Source organism: Pyrus communis, chromosome 12 (genome assembly GCF_963583255.1).
Source record: "Pyrus communis chromosome 12, drPyrComm1.1, whole genome shotgun sequence".
Taxonomy (NCBI): domain Eukaryota; kingdom Viridiplantae; phylum Streptophyta; class Magnoliopsida; order Rosales; family Rosaceae; genus Pyrus; species Pyrus communis.
The window spans coordinates 5500108-5521864 of NC_084814.1; the positions used below are offsets into that span (position 1 = coordinate 5500108).

Sequence of the window (21757 nt, forward strand, 5' to 3'; positions counted from 1 at the left end):
CACCGTTTGTGTGAGGGTTTCACTTTTGTCCAAATTCGATGCCGCCGACCTTAGCTGTGGCTAGGGTCAGTGGTTGCGCTTTCCTTTTTCTATTGCCTTCTTTTTTGTTGTTTTCCCTTGCTTTCTATCCCGATCTGCCCATTTTTTCACACCCTATCAGCGTCCCTCTTCCTTGCTCATCTCTGCTCCGATTTGCAACCACTTCATAACCGCAATTTGTTGCGGTACTCTGAGATGGTGTGTAAAGTTCTGGTGTTCCCAGCGGCTCGGGTGTTCAACACCACCACCTTCTCACTGTCTACCTTCATTGGCAGTGTTGCTTATGGAATCCCACGGGCTTCCTTCACTTGGTTGTTGGTTCTCGTCTTTGTGGCTATTGTAACTCACACAAGATAATTAAACCAAAAACAAGAACAACAAAGTATAAAGAACGGAAGCCTTCTCTATTGATGAATAAAGAATTACAAAAGAACTCTCAAATACAAACACATTAGTTTTTCTGCCTCACAAGTCTCACAAATTCATACACATGACTAATGCTAAGACTTATCTATATATATACTAGATAACAAAGCCATAAACCTATTCCTAAACTAACTTAGAATCCAAAACCAACTTGGAAGCTTGCGTTCAAGCTTCCCAAACATATTACAAATCGGATTCCTAACTTACTTAGGATTACAAACCAAATTTCATATCAATTCTAACAATCTCCACCTTGGTAAGAAATTCACATCAGAGACCTTCATATGCTTCCATTGCTCCACCATTGTCAAGTTTGATAACTTGCTTAACATGCACCGAATTCAAGCAATGCTCGAACTTAGATCAACCACCTTAGTTAACATATCAGCAGGATTGTCAGCTGTAGCAATTTTCTTGACTCGAATTTCACCTTTAGCTATAACCTCTTGAATAAAAGGAGATCTCACATCTATATGCTTGGTCCTTGCATGATGTACCTGATACTTTGCCAAGTAAATGGCACTTTGACTATCACAATACACATCCAACTTGTGTTGATTTACACCCAAATCTTCTATCAACCTTAGTGTCCAAATTGCTTCCTTAATGGCCTCAGTCATCGCCATATATACTCAGCTTCTATGGTTGAAAAAGCAACAGTTGGTTGTAGTATTGATCTCCAACATATAGGAACTTTCACCATAGTAAACACGTACCATGTCGTAGACCTTCTTTTGTCTAAATCACTAGCAAAATTAGAGTCCACATAAGCAATTGAGAACTTGTCAATTTCTCCACCATTCCTTTCAAAACAAATTCCTAAATCCCTTGTTCCATGAAGATACCTCAGGATCCATTTAGCAGAATCCCCATGCATTTTTCCAGGATTACACATAAACTTACTCACAATTTCAACTGCGAGAGCAATATCAAGGCGAGTGCATACCATAGCATACATCAACCCCCTAATCAAACTGGAATAAGGGACATCTTTCATCTTGGCTTTTTCTTCATCGGTGTTAGAACATAGTTGAGTAATTAATTTAAAATGAGAAGCTAGAGGTGTACCTATAGGTTTGGTTTCCCCATTAATCCCAAACTTGTGCGGAAAATTTTCAATGTATTGTTTATGCGATAAATACACTAGCCCCTTCTTCATGTTTCTCGTGATCTCCATTCCCAAAATCTTCCTTGTTTCACCGAGATCATTTATCTCAAACTCTTTTTTCATCTGAGCTTCAAGCTTTATAATTTCTGTGATATTACTAGAAGCATATTGTCTACATAAATTAATAAGTAAACATATGTACCTCCTCTTAATTTCTTGTGGTACACGCAATGATCATAATGGCTCTTAGTAGTCTTGATCCCTCATAAACTTATCAAATCTTAAATACTACTGCCGGGGTGATTGTTTTAAACCATATAATGACTTGTTTGAGCTTGCAGACTAAACCCTCTTTTCATTTTTTTCTTCATATCCTTCAAGTTGCCTTATATAAATCTCTTCAGACAGATTTCCATGTAGGAATGTAGTTTTAACATCCAACTGCACTAACTCAAGGTCATAATATTCTACTAAAGCAAGCAAGATTCGAAAAGAGGAGTGTTTCATCACTGGAGAAAATATCTCATTATAATCTATTCCTTCTTTCTGAGCATATCCCTTAGCCACTAATCTGGCTTTGAATATTATTGAACTCGCATCATCTATTCCATCATTCTTCGCATATACCCACTTTCATCCAATAGCTTTTCTTTCCCTAGGTAACTCCACTAGTTCCCAGGTTTTGTTCTTGTTGAGATACAGCATCTCGTCACCCATTGCTTCACACCATTGCTTTGCTTCTCTACCGCTCACTACTTCAACAGAGAAGTGTTATCCTTGGATTATTACTTAGGTGTTGATTAACGTGCTTATTTTTGTTTGTGACACATCATTTAGAAATTTAGTCTCCTAAGCATTAACCAGCGGGCTATTGTCATGCTTCATTTTTCAAGTGATATTTAAAAGGGTAATGCTAGGAAAGCTAAATTTGTAAACTAAAATTTGAAAACTAAAGGGAATGGAAGTTGATGATTGATTTATTACTTAAGTGTTGATAAACGTGCTCATTCTTATTGGTGACACATTATTTAGTTTGCAAATGTTGTCTCCAAATTTGGTCTTCTTAGTATTACCCTATTTAAAATGGAGTAGGTTCTCTCCCCTTATAATCTCTCTCGTTTTCTCTCCTCTTCTCTTTGAACGGTTACGATTAAATCACATTAACACCTTATATTCATTTTTTATAGACAAAGAAAGACAAAAAAGAAAATGTGAGAAGATAAAATGGAAGAAGAAGGAATTACGAGAGAAGAGAATCCTACTTCATTTGAAACAGGGGACGACTCTAGCCGACACAAACATTGTTAACAACACTTCTGCTATTTTAAATTTGAGTAACAAGCTTGTTTGCATTGGCCACAAAACCTAGATTACTCAAACTTTTGTTTTTAGTTAGCAAAAGATTAAAATATTGATTAACTCCAGTAAAACAAATATGCATGGCCACACAAATATATTCAAGACCAAGCAATTTTTCATTTAAATTGTACAGAATTACGCACAGCCTTCCATTCACCATTATTTTTTTAGCCTTCATTTCTCAATGAGAAAACTAGCTAGTCTTTAAATTATAATAATTAAAAAAATTATTATTGATACTCTACAAATTTAATTATGCATTATTAATTTTATAGAGTGCTAATAATAATTACTTAATTTTAATCGTATAATTATTAACTAGAAATACAGAGTTTGACATTGATCAAGAATCTTAGAGAATGCAAGAAGGTCGAAGAACCAAGAAAAAATCTCAGAAAACTCAGAGAAGAAAAAGGCTTCACGACTCTTGTATTGTTATTCATTTAAGAGTTATTACAAGAGAATCCAATATAAAGGACTATCACTACTTTCTTAATGACTAAGCTACCCCTCAACATATCTCACTAAATCTTATCAAATCTTATCCAATTAACCAAATCTTACAACTATATCCAACTGTCCTTACAACCAAATCCAACTGATTTGCTGACATGGCAAATATATGTAATATTGCCATGTGACCATACTCATCATCCCCCCTCAATCTCAGGTAGGGTGACCAATCCTGAGATTGCAGCAATGTTTGAAGAAGGCAGGCCCATGTAGACCTTTGGTAAGAACATCAGCCGTTTGTTCTTCAGTGAGAACATATTGAACTTGCAAGTCATTTTGTTGAACCTTCTCTCTTACAAAGTGAAAATCGGTATCCAAATGTTTAATCCGTGTATGAAACACAGGATTAGAACATAAGGCTAACGCAGAGAGGTTATCACAATGTAACAATGGTGGCATTGACAGAAACTGATGAAGATCTTTGAGCAGCAACCTAATCCATATTACATCAGCTGCACAATGGGCTAAGGCCTTATATTCTGCCTCTGTGGAGCTCCTAGAAACTGAGGACTGTTTCTTTGATTGCCACGAGATTGGATTGTGTCCCATATACACCACAAAACCAGTAATAGACCTTCTAGTATTAGGATTAGCTGCCCAATCTGAATCAGAGAATGCTGTAATAGAGTTGTTCGGAGATGCAGAATAAGTAATACCACACGTTACAGTACCTTGAACATAACGTAGAATTCTTTTCACAAGACCATAATGAACATCAGTAGGTTGATTCATATACTGACAAGCAATGTTTACAGCATAAGAAAGATTTGGTCGAGTAAAGGTAAGGTACTGTAAAGCACCAACAAGACTGCGATACATAGTTGGATCACTTAAAGGAGTACCGTCAGATGCTAAAAGCTGAGTGTGTGGCTTACATGGTGTGGATGCAGGCTTGCAACTGTCCATACCAGCTTTGTGGATCAAGTCTTTGGCATACTTAGATTGATTCAAGAAAATATCACCATTATCGTTGTACTGAATCTGCAACCCGAGAAAATAAGACAATCTGCCCATGTCTTTGAGATCAAAAACATCTCCCAATTCTTGAATAATAGCCTGAATTTTGGTGGCATTAGATCCTGTCAAGATAATGTCATCAACATATAATAATAAGGCAATAACATCAGTGCCATCATGTTTGATAAACAGACTGCTATCGGATTGAGACACTGTAAATCCCATAGCTGGAAGATATCCTATAAATTTAGCATTCCAGGCCCTAGGTGCCTGTTTCAAACCATACAAAGACTTAACCAATTTGCACACAAAATCAGGATGTGTAGAATCCACAAAACCTGGAGGTTGCTTCATGTAAACCTCTTCTTCTAAATCTCCATGTAAGAATGCATTTTTAATGTCAAGTTGCCTTAATTCCCATTTGTTTTGAGCAGCCATGGAAATTATCAACCGAACTGTAGTATGCCTAACAACAGGACTAAAGGTTTCAAAATAATCCAAACCAAACTCTTGAGTATAACCTTAAGCCACTAACCGTGCCTTATATCTGGATATTGTACCATCAGGATTCTTTTTAAGTTTATAAACCCACTTACTACCAATGATTGATCTATGTGTTGGTGGAGGAACCAAAACCCAAGTCCCTTGACTCTTTAATGCATCAAATTCTTCTTGCATGGCATTTTGCCAATTAACATTAGTTGCAGCACTCCTAGAAGATTTAGCTCAGAGATATCATTAACACTAGCCACAAATGAAAAACCACTAGAACAAGAATCCTGGAAATCAAGCTGCAATGATTGTAATTCTGGTAATGATGCTATGTAATTAGCATAGATCTTCCTTGAAATTGCACCAGTTTGTAACCTTGTTTGCATTCTTGGAGGAGAAGAAACAATGTGATGTGTAGTACACAATTAGAAGATGAAGGAAATGGAAGAATTACCTCCAGTTGTGCAGGATCAAGGACAGGTAACATCAAAGCTGTTGAGGAAGATGAGGGAGTTGTTTCAGATTTAGGTACAATCGAAGAATGACTCAGTGTGTCAGAAGATTGCTGAGAAGGATTCATAGTAGTAGAACCAGACAAATCGATACTATCTCGACCCGCAACAAATTCCAGAGATGAAACATCATTGGGCACTGAAACTGACTATGGCAAAAAAATAGCAGAATGGATTGGAGAAGATACATGTGTGGAATCTTGAGAACTAATCCCCTGAGATGTATTCTGTAATGTATGCAGAGACTTATATGGAAACAAATCTTCATCTTGAATCACATGCCGAGAAATGATAAATTTCCTAGACTTTGGATGGAAACAAATAACTCCTTTATAACCTAATGCATATCTTAGAAAGACACATAAAGAAGCCCTTGGTTGCAATTTACTGATAGTGTAAGGTCTAATATATGGATAAACAGCAGTACCAAATACTTTAAGACCTTGTAATTGAGGAGAAACACCATATAGGCTTTGATATGGAGATTGCATGCCTAAAACCTTGCAAGGCATTCTATTAATAAAAAAAACAGAATGTGCACAGGCATGATACCAAAGATCCTGAGGTAACTGAGCAGTAGTCATCAAGGTAATAGCATTTCCACAATATGTTGATGTTTTCTCTCAGCAAGTCCTTTTTGTTAAGGAGTGTATGGACACGAAATCATATGTACAATGCCTTTGTGTTTCAGAAAATCATCAAATCTTCTACTTATATACTCCCCACCACCATCAGTTTGCAAACACTTAATTCCAACATTAAATTGAGTGAATACAAAATTGTAGAATTTCTGAAAGACATCAAACACTTCTGATTTATTGATTAAAGGAAATATCCATACAAATCTGGTAAACTCATCAATAAAACTAACATAGTATTTGTAACCTTCTATAGATGTAGTAGGTGACAGACCCCAAAGATCAGTATGCACCTTTTGAAGTGGAAAGTTACAAGACTCGTTTCTATCATGAAAAGGCAACCTAGACATCTTGCCAGAAATACAACAGGACCACAAATGTTGATGAGTATCAGGAGAACTAACTATATTAGACTGTTTCAACATTACAGATAACACTTCATTGCTGGGATGACCACACTGTTGATGCCATACTTCAAACTTTATTTTCTGTCCAAGAAGAGCCACTAACTTCTGAGATGAAGACTCTGATAACAACTTCACTGGAATCCGAAACAACTCACCCTCATTTGTCCTTCCATGATATAGAACAGCCTTGGTTACCTTGTCCTGCACAAAGAACTCGTTATCATCACATATAAACCAACAAAAATTATCCTTGCATAATTGTTTAACTGACAGTAGACTAACTGCAATAGTAGGAACATGTAAAACTGTTCTGAGGAGTAAAGACTGAGGTAAAGTATGTAAACGTGCAGAACCAATATTTTTGATTTGCAAACCTTCACCATTTCCAATGGTAATCTTATCAGTGCCTGCATAAGATGTGACTTGCTGCAGGGAGTTCAAATCAGCAGTCATATGGTGCGAAGCACCAATGTCTACTATCCAGGAATCTTGAGGTAGAAGATTAGAAAGAGCATGAGCTTGCATAGCGGTTAAGGAAGGAGCAGGAGATGTGCCTTGATAGGCAAAGTTATTGCGATGATGACAATCCAAAACACTATGACCACGCTTGCCACATATTTGACATTCCACAACTTGTCCCATAGAACTAGGACTAGTAGATCGCTTCCAACAATTAGGAGTTGTGTGACCATGTTTAGAACAGATTTGACACTCCGGGACAACATGAGATCTGGTTTCAGTATTCCCTGACCAAGACTGCCAAGTACCTCCACTTTGTTTAGGACCAGAAAATTGTCCTTTTCCATTTCCAAACTTTGAACCTCTATAGCCCTCATTAGGCTTAGAACCAGAGAAAGACCGCGAACCATTATTGGAATTAGGAAATGGCCTAGGAGGATTACCATTGCCAATAAAACCATAGACATTGGTAAAATCAGGATATATAGGAGGCAAAGATGGAGGCAGCATGTATAAAGTAGGAGAATATGGAACTTGAGGAAACATAGAACCATCAATAGAATAAGGAACATGTGGAAAAATAGGACCTGGTGGCGGAGCATGCATTGCAGTAGAACCCTGAGATATAAATGGCACACTCACAGGTAGAGCATTGTTTGGTACACGAGTAATAGTACCACCAGTGGTGAAAGGAACATTATCAGAGTTACTAGAGGAACCCTGAGAATCACCTGACTGAGAAGAAGATCCTTGCATATACAACCCAGAAAAATTATGAGTCAAAGTGTTAACCATAGAGTCAGCCTCTCTCTCTGCACACAATAATTGCTCTCTGAATTCTCTTAGAGAAATAGAAGTATCTCGAGTAAGAATTATAGTTCGTATAATAGAATACTCCCTCGGTAAACCAGATAAAGCAGCCACCACAAAATCATTGTCTGAAACAAATTCACCAGCTGCAACCAATTGTTCTTTAATGTGTCTCATTTTGGACAGATATTGATCAACTGAATTACCACCCTTCTGAATTGTTTGAAATTCTGTCTTTAATGTATTCACCCTAGCCTTTGAGATTGATGCATATCTATCTTGAAGATTAGACCATGCCTCATGTGCAGTCTTGCATCCCAAAACATGTTCAATAGACTCATCAGATAAAGTAGCAATCAATAAACTCAAAAGAGCCAAATCAATGGATTCCCATTCAAGAAAAGCCTCTGTGAGAACATTAGTAACCCCAGAAGTTGTATCAATCACAAATTTAGGAGGACACACTGCAGTTCCATCAAAATGACCAAAAAGCTTATATCCTTTCAACACTGACTTAAACTGAAAAACCCATTTTGAGAAATTCTTATCAGTTAACTTGATTGTCAACATTCCAAGCAAACCCTCAATTTTAACTCCAGACGACGCCATGATTATCACAAATCAGAAAAACAAACAACTACCTCTTGAAAGAAACAAAATACCAATTCAACAATTATCAACGAAATTTCCTACTAAACAACAATTCTTGCAAGAAAATTACCCAGATGGCTTCGTGCCTGCTACAAAATCTTGAATTGACTTCATGCCTTAACTGATATCATAACCCACAAACAAAGAATCAAAGCTCCACTAACAGAACTCCAGAAATCCAAAAAAAAAATTCTAACCAAGAAGCACCAAGAACCCCGATCAAACTCTCAGAGAAACCGCCCCAAGAAACTACGAACCACAGAAGGACCGACAGCTCTGGATACCATATTAACTAGAAATACAGAGTTTGACATTGATCAAGAATCTTAGAGAATGCAAGAAGGTGGAAGAACCAAGGAAAAATCTTAGAAAACTCAGAGAAGAAAAAGGCTTCACGACTCTTGTATTGTTATTCATTGAAGAGTTATTACAAGAGAATCCAATATAAAGGACTATCACTACTTTCTTAATGACTAAGCTACCCCTCAACATATCTCACTAAATCTTATCAAATCTTATCTAATTAACCAAATCTTACAACTATATCCAACTGTCCTTACAACCAAATCCAACTGATTTGCTGACATGGCAAATATATGTAATATTGCCATGTGACCATACTCATCAATAATTACACAACGACCTTTTCTTGGGCAGCCATGGTGTCTTCATCAAGCTCGAGAAACTTGTTCACCCACTCCAACCCATAAGAACCTTCAGCAGAGAAGTCAAAGAACTCATTCACATCAAAGTTCGTATCAGCGCTATCGTCTGATGCTTTCTGGGAAGGTGTAGTTGTAGTATCGGCGCTATTGTCTGATGTTTTCTGGAAAGGTGCAGTTGCAGTAATAGTCGTCATTGTCTCTTGGGCTGTTGAAGCTAGCGATGTTTTTTCCTTCTGATTCATTTTCTTGCTCAAATGAGAATTCCAGTAATTCTTTATTTCACTGTCTGTTCGACCTGGAAGTCTCCCGGCAATCAATGACCACCTATACAATACAAACTTCCGATGGTCAAAATTTTTATCGTCTGACATGTTATGCAATTAGCAGAGTGTCAATATGCATGCACCTTTGTCTATTTATTCATTCAAATATGTGGTCCAGATTGACAGACAGACAAGAAAATGTTGATAATGTTGACTAAATTAAATTACCTGTTTCCTAGTAGTTTATGAAGCCTAAGTATCAAGTCTTCTTCATCATCAGCAATGTTGCCTCTCTTAATATTGGGTCTCAAATAGTTCAACCATCTCAACCTGCAACTCTTCCCGCAACGATTCAAACCTGCAGTAGTAACAAGAGATTAATTAAAGTACATATTGAACACACGAAATCCCCCAGCTAGATTAAAACAAAATAAAGAAGAATCAATGTGGTTAATTTGTATATTAGTGGTTTAAAGTTTTAACCCTGTTGTTTGAGCTCAAAATTAACGAGGATTGGTTAAATAACTAACCTGCTATCGAAGCAACTGTCTTCCACCTCTTTGCACCATGAATTTCAATATATTCTGCAAGTTTTCTATCTTCCTCTCCTGCCCATGGTCCTTTGTTCACAGGCTTTTTTGTTGACGCGTCGTTCTTTGGAGCCATGACGTACGTGGGGGGGCGAGAGAGAGAGAGAGAGAGAGAGAGAGAGAGAGAGAGAGAGTTAAATTTGGTGTTAAATATATCAGATAAGAAAATAGCAAGAAAGACTGATTGTTGGCTATCAACAACTACTGAGGGTTTATATCCTGCTGGTTGGTACAGTTTTGTGAGGAGGAAATTTGAAGGGTCAATGTCAATGACTACACTAATCTAGCTACCCTTCCTAGAGAGAGAGAGAGAGAGAGAGAGAGAGAGAGAGAGAGAGAGAGAGAGAGAGAAGTTCCAACTCCCAAAACTCACAACTACCAGTTAGGGCTCGATTAGATTGTGTGAGAATGGGGAGTAAAACACAAATCATTTTTATGTGAAAAATGTTAAGGAGATTCTTTCGGGATTTTTTATGGATTTTTTTTCCTTCTCGTATTTTTTGCACCATGTTTTTTAAAGTTAGTACAGAAATTAACGTTAAATTGTAAGGTATCAAAGAGGGAGTAGGATTCTCTCCTCTCCTAATCTCTTTCTCCTTCCCTTCCCTTCTATTTGAACGGCTACGATCAAACCACGTCAATATTTTGTTCAGTATTGTTTATATAGAGAAAAGGACAAAAAAAAAAAAATATGAGAAAAGGGAAATGAAGAAAATGATAATAGAAGAAGAAAAAATCCTACTCCATCAAAAACTTCCAAAAAAAATCCCATTTTAAAAAAGTCTCTCTACTTTTTCTCTTTTTATATTTGCTCTTTGTCCTTCGAGACAAGTCGTTATTTATTTCTCACTTGTACAATTGTCTGATGTCATGAATATTGTTTGTTATCCTTGAATATCTAAATAAAAGATGCTTTCCCTTAAAAACCAGTACCCTTCCAGTCTTTCAGTGCCAGTGTGCCACCCAAATCCCTAATTATATGTTTTATTCTACCACAATTATATGTATATATATGGAGTGTAAGATTCGTCTAACATGTAAAAGCCGATAAAGATAATATCTTAACTCACTTTATTAGTAAGCTTCTCTTCTATGTCAAATTGGAAGATGATTCTTTACTCTCCTATTCATATATCATTTCATTCACTTTTCTTACACATTGCTTTCTGTTTTATCTTTATAAAAAAATCAATATAAGATATTAACGTGGTTTAATCTTGACCGTTCAAATAGGAGGGCATGAAAGGATAAAAAGATTAGAAGGGTAGATAATCCTCCTCCTGTCAAATTTTCAACGTTAAACTATCAATAGGTCTTAACTTAATAATAAATGTGTATTTCAATGATAGCAGTAATTATTATTTATATTATCAATTAATTTATATAATTTACCTATTAAAATTCATACTAAAATACTATTTTTTTTCTCTCTATTATATATGTGACATCCCACATCACTCAGGGAAGTGATCCTTATATGTATATTCCTATCTCTACCTAGCACGAGGCCTTTTGGGAGCTCACTGGCTTCGGGTTCCGTTGGAACTCCCAGAAACAAAACCGTGAGGGCGTGGTCAGGGCCCAACACGGACAATATCGTGCTACGATGAAGTCGGGCAAGGGAAGTGGTCCCGCCCGGGGCGGGATGTGACAATTGTGACATCCCACATCACCTAGGGGAGTGATCCGCGCACACTCCCATGATGGGTGATCCACTAGGAAGTTCTCGTGTGAGTTCCCAGAAACAAAACAGTGAGGGTGTGCTGGGAGCTCAAAGCGGACAATATCGTGCTACGGTGGAGTCGGGCCTGGGAAGTGGTCCCGCCCGGGCCGGGATGTGACAATTTGGTATCAGAGCCTAACCCTGGTCGTGGTGTGCCGATGAGGACGTCGGGCCCCTAAGGGAGGTGGATTGTGACATTCCACATCATCCAGGGGAGTGATCATTATATGTATATTCTCATCTCTACCTAGCACGAGGCCTTTTGAGAGCTCATTGGCTTCGAGGTTCCATTGGAACTCCTAAGTTAAGCGAGTAACGCGCGAGAGCACTCCCATGATGGGTGACTCACTGGGAAGTTCTCGTGTCAGGCCCAGGAAGTGGTCCTTCTCGGGCCGGGATGTGACAATATATATGTTATAGAACCTTTCTCTGACCAAAAAAAATGTAATAGAACCTTTTGAAGACGTAGGGGAAGAGGTCCCCCTTCACTTATGCTTGCGGCTCTCTTTTACTAGAATGAAGGTTTGACTAAATTTAACTACACAAATTTATTGTGTCCATGTGCTATATATTTACTCATGCTAAATTCATAGGGGAAAGTAATTGTATGTTGTCGAAGATCTAATATTTGTTTGTCGTGTGAATTTGTAAACAAAATTGTCAGAAGACTTTTGTTTGCTAAATAACTACTAGTAAAAGGAGTGATCTGTGGAGATTGGTACTTGATTCTGTTTATTAACCAAGCAATAGTTTTGTTTGAATCAATTAGAAGAGGTGGGAAACATGATCTGCTCAATAGATTGAATATATACTTACTTGACCTAACTCGTTTAAAGAAATATGGCCTCAACTTCAATTGGTTTCAAAGAATCAATTTTGTATAGACTGCAAACTAAACAAGTGGGAGAAGGAAACCAACAAGTTTTATATGTAAAATTGTGGTATGATTATTATTTAAAATAATATAACTTTCTGTCTTTCGAACAAAGTAAAAATTTTATGATGATGTGGCAGACGAATTCCACACAAGCGTAGAGTGCTCTTTTAAACCAAAAGTAAAATCTTGTCACACCTGTCTAGTGCAAGTCAAAAGCCCTTGGATTGTCAAGTTAGACATAGAAGAGGAATGAATGTGACAACTCTAGTTTTCTTGGAAGAGGAACAATTACCTCACCATGACTGGTGATCATGTGTTTATATAGTGCAAGTTTGAGCTTATAGATGATTCATTAGGGTATCGTGACACTCCCTAACTGGTTGATTTAAACCCCTCATTACCTACCCATTTAGCTAGTGAACGTTTGACTTACACAGACTTATAAAGACGTGATAAAAGGTACCGATTAAGAGTCCCGTTTAGAGAAGTATGAGCTTGAAGATAACAATACCAGTGAGCTTCTACAATGTCAGCTACTTTTTTTATTATCAATTAATATTTCCATTGTAATATTACGTATAAGGATACAACGATATTGGAGGATGTAGATATATATGAGATAAGTCACATAAAGAGCTAGTCATAATTAATTATCACAATCGTTATGATAGTCAAATCAGAAACTTTTTCCTTATAAACGGAGAAGAATAATACTAAATCATAGTGTCAATGCCTCAACATATTTTAATTTTGAGTTTTTCTTTCTTTATTTATTTAGTAGAAAAAAACTTTTCATTAAACAGGGCAAATTACAAAGATTAATGTAACCCCAAATAAAGGCGGGTTAAGGTACCAAAAGATCAATATACATCAAGCCAAGAACAAAAATAATGAGAAAATCTAATAAAAAAAGAATAAAAAAAGAAAAAAAAAAGAAAAAGAAAGGGGTTTATTAGAAGCCGACAACAACACAATGTCGAGCGATTAGATCGTGAAAATCCAGTGCCATCAAGGAACTCAACAAGCAGCCCGGAATTTACTCATATTCAGAACATGGAAGAATCTGCCCAGCCAAGAATCTTGCTCTATGTTCCCCTTCTTTTTCTCCCTCTCCCTCTCTCCTCCTTGGTGTGAATACAACCAGAATTAGACGACCCACTTGTAAATCAGATCTAAAATCTACTGACCCTTGATCCGGTTGTTGACTGGGGCGCCTACTTGCGATCAATGCCGTGAAAGAGGAGACTGGAGCACAGGCACGATTCAAGGTGACGCCAGTCATGACATACGGTGGACGACGTATTTTGGTGCTGACTAATTGGTTGTAGGTGGGGTTAGCTTTTAATTTAGGGTTTTTATCAGAAATAGTTCCTGAAATTGACCTTCATCATCAAGACGGTCACTGAAATTAAAAATCAATCAGTGTAATCCTTGAAAATAAATGTCGCAAATCAATATGATCCTTCCGTCACAATTCTGTTAAAAATTCTATTAAGAGCTGATGTGGCACATATATGGGCCCCATAAGATTTACAGGTTTTTATCACAAATAGTCCTTGCAATTGACCCACACCATCAAAATGGTCCCTCAACTTGACCCACACCATCAAGATAGTTCCTGAAATTAACCCACACCATCAATATGGTCCTAGAAATTGATAATCAATCAAGGTAGTCTTCGAAAATAGATGTTGCAAATCAATATGATTATTCCATTACAATTTTGTAAAAAAATTTGTTATGTGATGATGTAATAATTAATTAAAAAAGTTGTCTAAATGCCCTTTTGCAAATAGGGCCTACTCTGAAGAGAGATCTCTTCCATAAATTCTCAAAGGCACAAGGCTTAACTAAGGCCGAAGAGGGGGTGGTGGAAATAGTTTTCAACCAACAATGGATGCACCTCGGTTATAACCTCATTATCTCAAGGTAAACCTCGTCGTTCTGTGCATCACCAGACCATCAGAGAAGCACCGAACAAGCTCTTCAAGATTAAGGTTGTGAGGATGTTGATCACCTAAATGTTAATGATGATGTCCTAGTAGTCATTGTCAATGGGCCAAGCCGTCATCAACAGTAATCTCGATCTAGGTTCAATTCGATGAAGAGTGTCGAAGTGTGTAAAGATGGATGTATTGAATTTTTTTTTAGAGAATAGAGAGCGAACGAGGTAGAGAAATGTGGACTAGAATAGGAGGTGGTTGCTAGATTGAGCTTTTGGGTTGACAATTTTTTTACTAACTATTAAATTATTAAGCCAATTTGTAATTTTTTTTTACTTGTGTGACCCATTTATGTGTCACATCAGCACATAACAGAATTATTGACCTAATTATGACAGAAGGACTACGTTGATCAATTTTTAATTTTAATGACCATTTTGATGTCGCGGGTCAATTTCAAGGACCATTTTGATGTCATGGGTCAATTTCAAGGACTATGTGAGAAAAAAGACTTATGAGAACCATTTATATACTACATCAACACTTAACATAATTTTAAATAGAATTGTGACAAAATTATCACATTGATTTGCAATACCTATTTTTAAAGACTACATTGATTGATTTTCAGTTTCAGGGACCATCTTGATAGTGAAGGTCAATTTCAGGGACTATTTGTGATATAAACGCTTTAATTTTTTGGATGATAATCTCTCCGAATTCTCTTTGTAATGATCCTAGAGATCAATTCATTAGACCTGGCAATTTCTTACAATACCCGTTAACGCAACACGTAAACGACACGAAAATAACAGGTTTCAGGTCAGCACGATAACTAATCGGGTCATTATTAGGTTACACGATAATAACCCGTTAATAATGGGTCCTTAACAGGTTTACATAAGAGTGACACGCGAGTAACTTGTTTCAACACGATAAGAAAAAAGTTATTTTGATGATTTTAATTTTTCAAACTACTAAAAAAAATTACTATAAAATACAATAGATATAATGAATATGTATATATTGTTTATTAATTATTATTCTATATAAATTTTAAAATTTAAGTTTTATTTATTTATTTATTTTTATAGTATATTATAAGCAAAGATTGAGATTAAAAATTATAAAACACATTGAAAATAAAAATATCAAGTAATTTAAAAATACCAAACACATTAAAAAATTATAATAATTAATTTACATGTGCAAAAAATATGAAAAAAATATGGAAACACTCGTAATTGCATCCTCTACGCTTTGAGTGTGAGTAATGATTGTTTGAATTTTTAAAACCATACAAACTCTCATGAATAGTATTTTTATAGGAGTTCAAAATAAACAAAATTCATAATCATTAACGTATAAGTTTGAAAAATGTGAAAGCATAATAAATGTTCATAATTGCATCTTCAACGCTTAGATGATGGTTACATGGTCGTTTAGATTTTTAAAACCCTCCAAATCTCATGAACAGTTATTTTTATTTGAGTGCAAAATTAATAAAAATTATTGTAGAAGTGTGAAAAATGTAATCACTCGTAATGAAAAGCTTTACAACTTTCATGAAGGGGTCAACTCCATTATTTAGTATGTATATACTAATTTAGTATTATGTTTTACATTTTTTTGGGTCAAATTATGTTTTTCATTTTCATTTTTATTGATTTAAAATTTATTTTTCTTAACGGGTAACGAGTCAGATCATATTACCTGATAATATTAACGAGTTGATTTCAGGTTGAGTCATATTACCTGTTTACTTTAACGGGTATTACACGACACAACTCGTTAAGCTATCAGTTATGACACGAACACGAGAAACACAACACGAATGTCAGGTTTACAATTCATCTCAGCATCGTACATTGTGGTGGCCAACTTTCGTTAGGTATGGTTTGTGTTCAACTTTAAAGAATAATTTCAAAATGATTTTTGATCACAAGATAACTGATGAACGGATAAGATGAAACTAATTCTTAGGATCCTCACAAAGAGGATCCGGATATGATATGTTCCTTAATTTTTAAAGATAAAGAAAAAAGTATAAAAAGTTATTTTGATTTTTGCTTCAATTTCAGACTAACCTATTAGTTAAAGAATAATATCAAGGAGATAAAAAATTTTAAATTAAATTTACAAACCAAATGATGAAGTTGTTGATGATTAGATTATTACTTAAGCGTTGATTAACGTGCTTATTTCCTACTAGTGACACATTATTTGGTTTGCCAATTTTGTTTAAAATTTGGATAATGCTAGAGAGGCCATTGTTGATTTGGCATTGCGGAAAGTATTTTAAAATCTTTTTTAAAAAGTCAGGGCTAAAATTGTTTGGTAAATGAAAAAAAAAAAATTTGTTAAAATCATGGGTCCAAACAGCAGAAGCAGCTCTAGCCCTGCTTCTGAAAACAGCGTTTTTTTTTGCACAACACAACTCCAAACTAGTCCTAAATGTGTAGACTAAATGATATGAAAGTTAATGATTGAATTATTATTTAAGTATTGATTAACATATGTATTCATATTAATGACACAATTTAGTTTATAAATTTAGTTTACATATTTAATCTATCTAATATTATCATTAAAAGTTTAGTTTCTCTAACATTTTCAACTTTGAACCTATGCTCAATGACGCTAGAGGCCAAGCTTCAAATCCAGGACCTCTCTAAACATAGGAATTAATCCGCACGTGGCCTAAATGATTTTGTCAAATTGCTACCTAAATATCATGTAATTCTTCCTGATTAGTTGCCAAAATTGCTGACCTTTGTGGCTTGAACACAAAGCATATATATTACTGACCTTCAGAAACTTAAACTCTCTTAAGAGCACTTGTTTTGTCGATGAAATTCTAATAATGAGCAACATCCTTTAATTCTTGAATCAGTCAAATTTCACGCAATTGGATTGATCATGAGGATGATGTACTAACCATCCTCGAGGAAATGGTTGCTGATAGTGTTAGGTGTGAAACCGGCAATTTTAAGGCTGGTACTTTTGCAATGGTTGCTTCCAAGATGAGGGAAAAGATTTCTGACATTAATATAGAGTCGAAGCATATACAAAACAAACTGAAGCGTCTGAAAGAAAAGTATTCATCTGCATATGACATGATGAATACCTCTGGATTTGGTTGGGATGATGAGAAAAAAATGTGTTGTTGTGGACAGTGACGAAGTACTACAACTGTGGATGAAGGTACATTTTGTTTCTTATTCTTTCTCAATTAGTTGCTTTGAAAGTCTTAACCTTGATTTCTTATTGTAGAAACATCCTAATGCATCTTGCAAATCAAATAAGCCATTTCCGTTGTATCCACGCTTGTATACGATGTTCGAAAGAGATCGAGCCACGGGTAGTATGGTTGAATCAACAATAAATGCAATCGAAAACATGGGGTTGGAAAATGAGGATTGTGGGACCTCCAAGATACCTCTGACTTCACCTACCCATCTCCTTCTGTTGCATCTCAACCTATTAGGAAGAGGAAGAGGAATAGGAATGATGCTAATGCAAATATTGTAGTTATTATCAGTGAACGCTGGAATAAAGCAATTACTGAAATGAAGTAAGGTGAAAGTTATACTTTCGGAGAAGCGAAAGCCAAGTTACCTTCTGAGCTTTAGGCCATGGGTCTCCCATATGATCAGGTGCTAAGAATTTCAATGAAGTTAGTGAAAGATATCGATCTGATGCTAAGAATTTCAATGAAGTTAGTGATGAAGTTAGTGAAAGATATCGATCTGATGCTAAGAATTTCAATGAAGTTAGTAAAAGATACTGATCTGATGCGTAAAATACACATCAAATTGGTATCTTTCACTAACTTCATTGAAATTCTTAGCACATGATCATATAGGAGACCCATGGCCTTAAGCTCAGAAGGTATCCTGACTTTCGCTTCTCTGAAAGTAAAACTTTCACCTAACGTCTTCATTCAGTAACTGCTTTATTTCAACCTTCACTGATAACAACTACGATATTTGCATCAGCATCAGCATCATTCATATTCCTCTTCCTTTTCCTAATAGGTTGAGATGCATTAGATGTAGCGGAGATGAGGTAGTGAAGTCGAAGGCATCTCGAAGGTCTCGCAATCCTCATTTTCCAACCCCATGTTTTCGATTGCATCTGCAACTGATTAAGCCATACTACTCGTGGCTCGGTCTCTCCCAAACACCTTGCACAAGTGTGGATACAACAGAAATGACTTATTTGGTTTGGAAGATGCAATGGGATGTTTCTAGAATAAGAACCCAAAGAAGTCAAGGTTAAGACTTTCAAAGCAACTAATTGAGAAAGAATAAGAAACAACCCACAGCTATAGTACTTCGTCACTATCCACAACAACACATTTTTTTCTTGTCATCCCAACCAAATCCAGAGGTATTCATCATGTCATATGCAGATGAATACTTTTCTTTTAGATGTTTCAGTTTGTTTTGTATATGCTTCGACTCTATATTAATGCTAGAAATCTTTTCTCTCATCTTGGAGGCAATCATTACTAAAGTACCAATCTTAAAACTGCCAGTCTCACACCTAACACCATCAGCAACCATCTCCTCGAAGATGGTAAGTAGTACATCTTCCTCATGATCAATCTAGTTGCGTGAAGTTTGACTGATTCAAGAATTAAACGATGTTGCTCATTATTAGAACTTCATCAACAAAACAAGTGCTCTTAAGAGAGTTTAGGTTTCATAAACTTATGTTCGAATGTTAAAGTTGATATAACAAAGTCGACAATGAAACACAATACCATAAAAAAGAAAAGAACATGTATTTAAAACAATTCACCTATGAAAAAGTTGAGAAATATGCACGAACCTCCAAAGTAAGAAAGCATCTGTATCTGGAAAGCCTTTTGGCTGAATTCCCCAACAATCTAACACGACTGGTACACTGAAGCTCAAAAGAAAGAGAAAATATTCAGCAAGTGGACTAAGTTTTAAATACACAAATCAAATACAAAATTGTATCCACACAATTGCAACACACTGTCGCTCCGTAATTCTTCTATGCAAAAACACACAGCACATAGATACGACATTCTATATCCTAAAGAGAATAAATAAATAGTTGGCCAGAGATGAAAAGATAGCTAAAGTGAAGAAATTTGAAGGGAAAAAAAACAAAGAACCATAGCTATTAACCACGAAAAAGCGACACGACTTACAACCCTTTAGTAGATTCCTAGTCTAGATTTCGAATATGCTACTGTGTTTTATTATAAAATTCAACAGACCATCTCTTACAATCATACACACTAGTAAAACTGCTTGCACGTCACAATCTTTCAATACACACAATTACAAACAAACACACCAATCAAATATACAAACTAATCGCTATCCACTAATCAAAGATATGGGTTAAGAGCAATCACAGGAGCAGATGAGATCAAACCCAAAAGACTGGTCCTCACAAAAGCAGAGCTCTGGCATGGCAGAACCAACTGCGCCATTCCAAACCCCAAACAAACCTACTTTAAGCACTAATCTCTTGAATCCCAATAAGTAATCAAAGTTTTAACGAAAACCCAGATGCCCAAAACCCCAAAAAAATCCCCAAGAGGCCCTAAAACCCTACATCAAAAATGACCCAGATGAAAAATGAACAGAGCCCATTGATACTGATACACTTCTTATATAAGGATATATGGATAATGCAAATTATGTACCCAAAAATTCAATAAAATAATAAATAAAAAAACCCTTTAAACAAATTCATCATGGTTTCAATTGAATCAGATAATATTGTAAAAAAACATATTGAGATTGGAATTGGATGGTTTCTTGTGCCATTACCTTGTGCGATTTGATGATCAAAATGCAAGGAAAACCCAGAGGCTTTGAGTTCCACTACGTGGGGAAGAGAAAAGAGGGGCTACAGGAGAGCAAGAGGAGGAAGGTTGCGAGAGACCTGAGAGAAAAAAAGGCTGCGGCGGAGAAGATGGAAAGAAGATAGTAGAATTTTAGGTTTGTTTTATGATTTGGATGGTGTAAATATTGAAAAAGATAAGGAGTATTTTTGTTTTAAAATTTTATAATTTTTTGTCCCACGGGTGAAATGAGTTGTTCTAGGGGTAGGAAATTTAACCACAATTCATTCCGCATGACAGCGTGCCCCACTGCCTTTGGAGCACCAAACGTGGGACAATCGCGTTTTGTATCATCCCACGTACCTAACAGTACCTACTTATCAAAACTTGCATGGTCATTTTCGTCAACTCCCCCAGAATTTGACAAAATGACTCATGTTAGAAGGATCATTGCTACAATTAGGTTAAAGTTGAGGAACCATTGCTCTAGTTTAGTTAAAAATGAGAGACCATTTATCTAATTAGGTCAATGTTGAGGGACCATTGCTACAATTTTTTTAAATTGATTTTCTATATTTGGCCCTTAATTTAGCCTCATGTGCGTGTCACATGACTCATTTTGACGGAAATTTTAATAGAGTTGATGAAAATGACTATAGCTACATTTTTTAGTGAGTTAAATGACCAATGGTCATGAATTTTTAGTTGAGTGACCAGTACTCTAATTGAGTTAAAATTAAGAGACTATTGTTACAATTTTTTTTTTATTTTTGTAGTATTTTAACGGGTAAATTACCGCTTGACTCTCTGAATTATAATGTTAATTGAAACTGAACCTTTAACTATTTTTATAATAAATTAACCCCCTAAATTTATAAAATTTAGCCAATAAACCTCATGCCATCAAATTTTAGTAGATTTTATCATTCATGACAAATTGCAGGCTCTAGTAGTCTTCTCATGCGAATAAAAAATACTTTTAAAAGAATAACTAAAGAAATTTAGAAAAAATAAATAAACCACCCAGACAATATGGACTAGTGGGTATGGACGGGGAGGTGGAGATAAAAGTTGTTGTCAAGAGTAAATTACATTTTGTACTCTTTAATTTTACTTCAATTGCAACTTTATATAATAGATTTACTGATTAGTTAATCGTTAGTAATGATGGAGTAATAGTGAATTTTACATTTGTACTGTCAGTCAAACTTGGATAAGGATTGTTTGCTCTTTTACTTTCTGTGCCCTTCGTATCTTTCTATTTGTGTGATTACGATTATACCACGTTAACATTTTATATTACTATTCATTTTTATCTTATTATCTCTATAGAAAAACAATATAAAATATTAACGTAATGTAACCGTGACCATACAAAATAGAAGGAGAGCCCAGACAATTCTTGTCCGTCAAACTTTTGCCACATGACCATCTGATTATCAGATTTGCCAGAAATAGATTTGGGGTTTCGTCGAATCGTCAGATTGCAACGGTG

The 21757-nt window shown here is 35.7% G+C and overlaps 1 protein-coding gene and 1 long non-coding RNA gene across 2 annotated transcripts; both read right to left on the reverse strand.

Annotated features, from left to right (window-relative positions):
* Nucleotides 1-8774: 8774 nt before the first annotated feature.
* On the reverse strand, nt 8775-9986 carry LOC137711505 (transcription factor MYB4-like). The gene is made up of 3 exons (XM_068450743.1): nt 9830-9986; nt 9528-9657; nt 8775-9360 (listed from the first exon to the last, which is right to left on the reverse strand). The coding sequence occupies exons 1-3, from the start codon at nt 9963-9965 to the stop codon at nt 9003-9005; spliced, it is 624 nt and encodes a 207-aa protein (XP_068306844.1). The 5' UTR covers nt 9966-9986; the 3' UTR covers nt 8775-9002.
* An 8258-nt stretch (nt 9987-18244) lies between these two features.
* LOC137709746 (uncharacterized) lies at nt 18245-20378 on the reverse strand. The gene is made up of 3 exons (XR_011064925.1): nt 20249-20378; nt 19269-19343; nt 18245-19061 (listed from the first exon to the last, which is right to left on the reverse strand). It is a non-coding gene; the product is annotated as an uncharacterized lncRNA (long non-coding RNA).
* Nucleotides 20379-21757: the final 1379 nt, after the last annotated feature.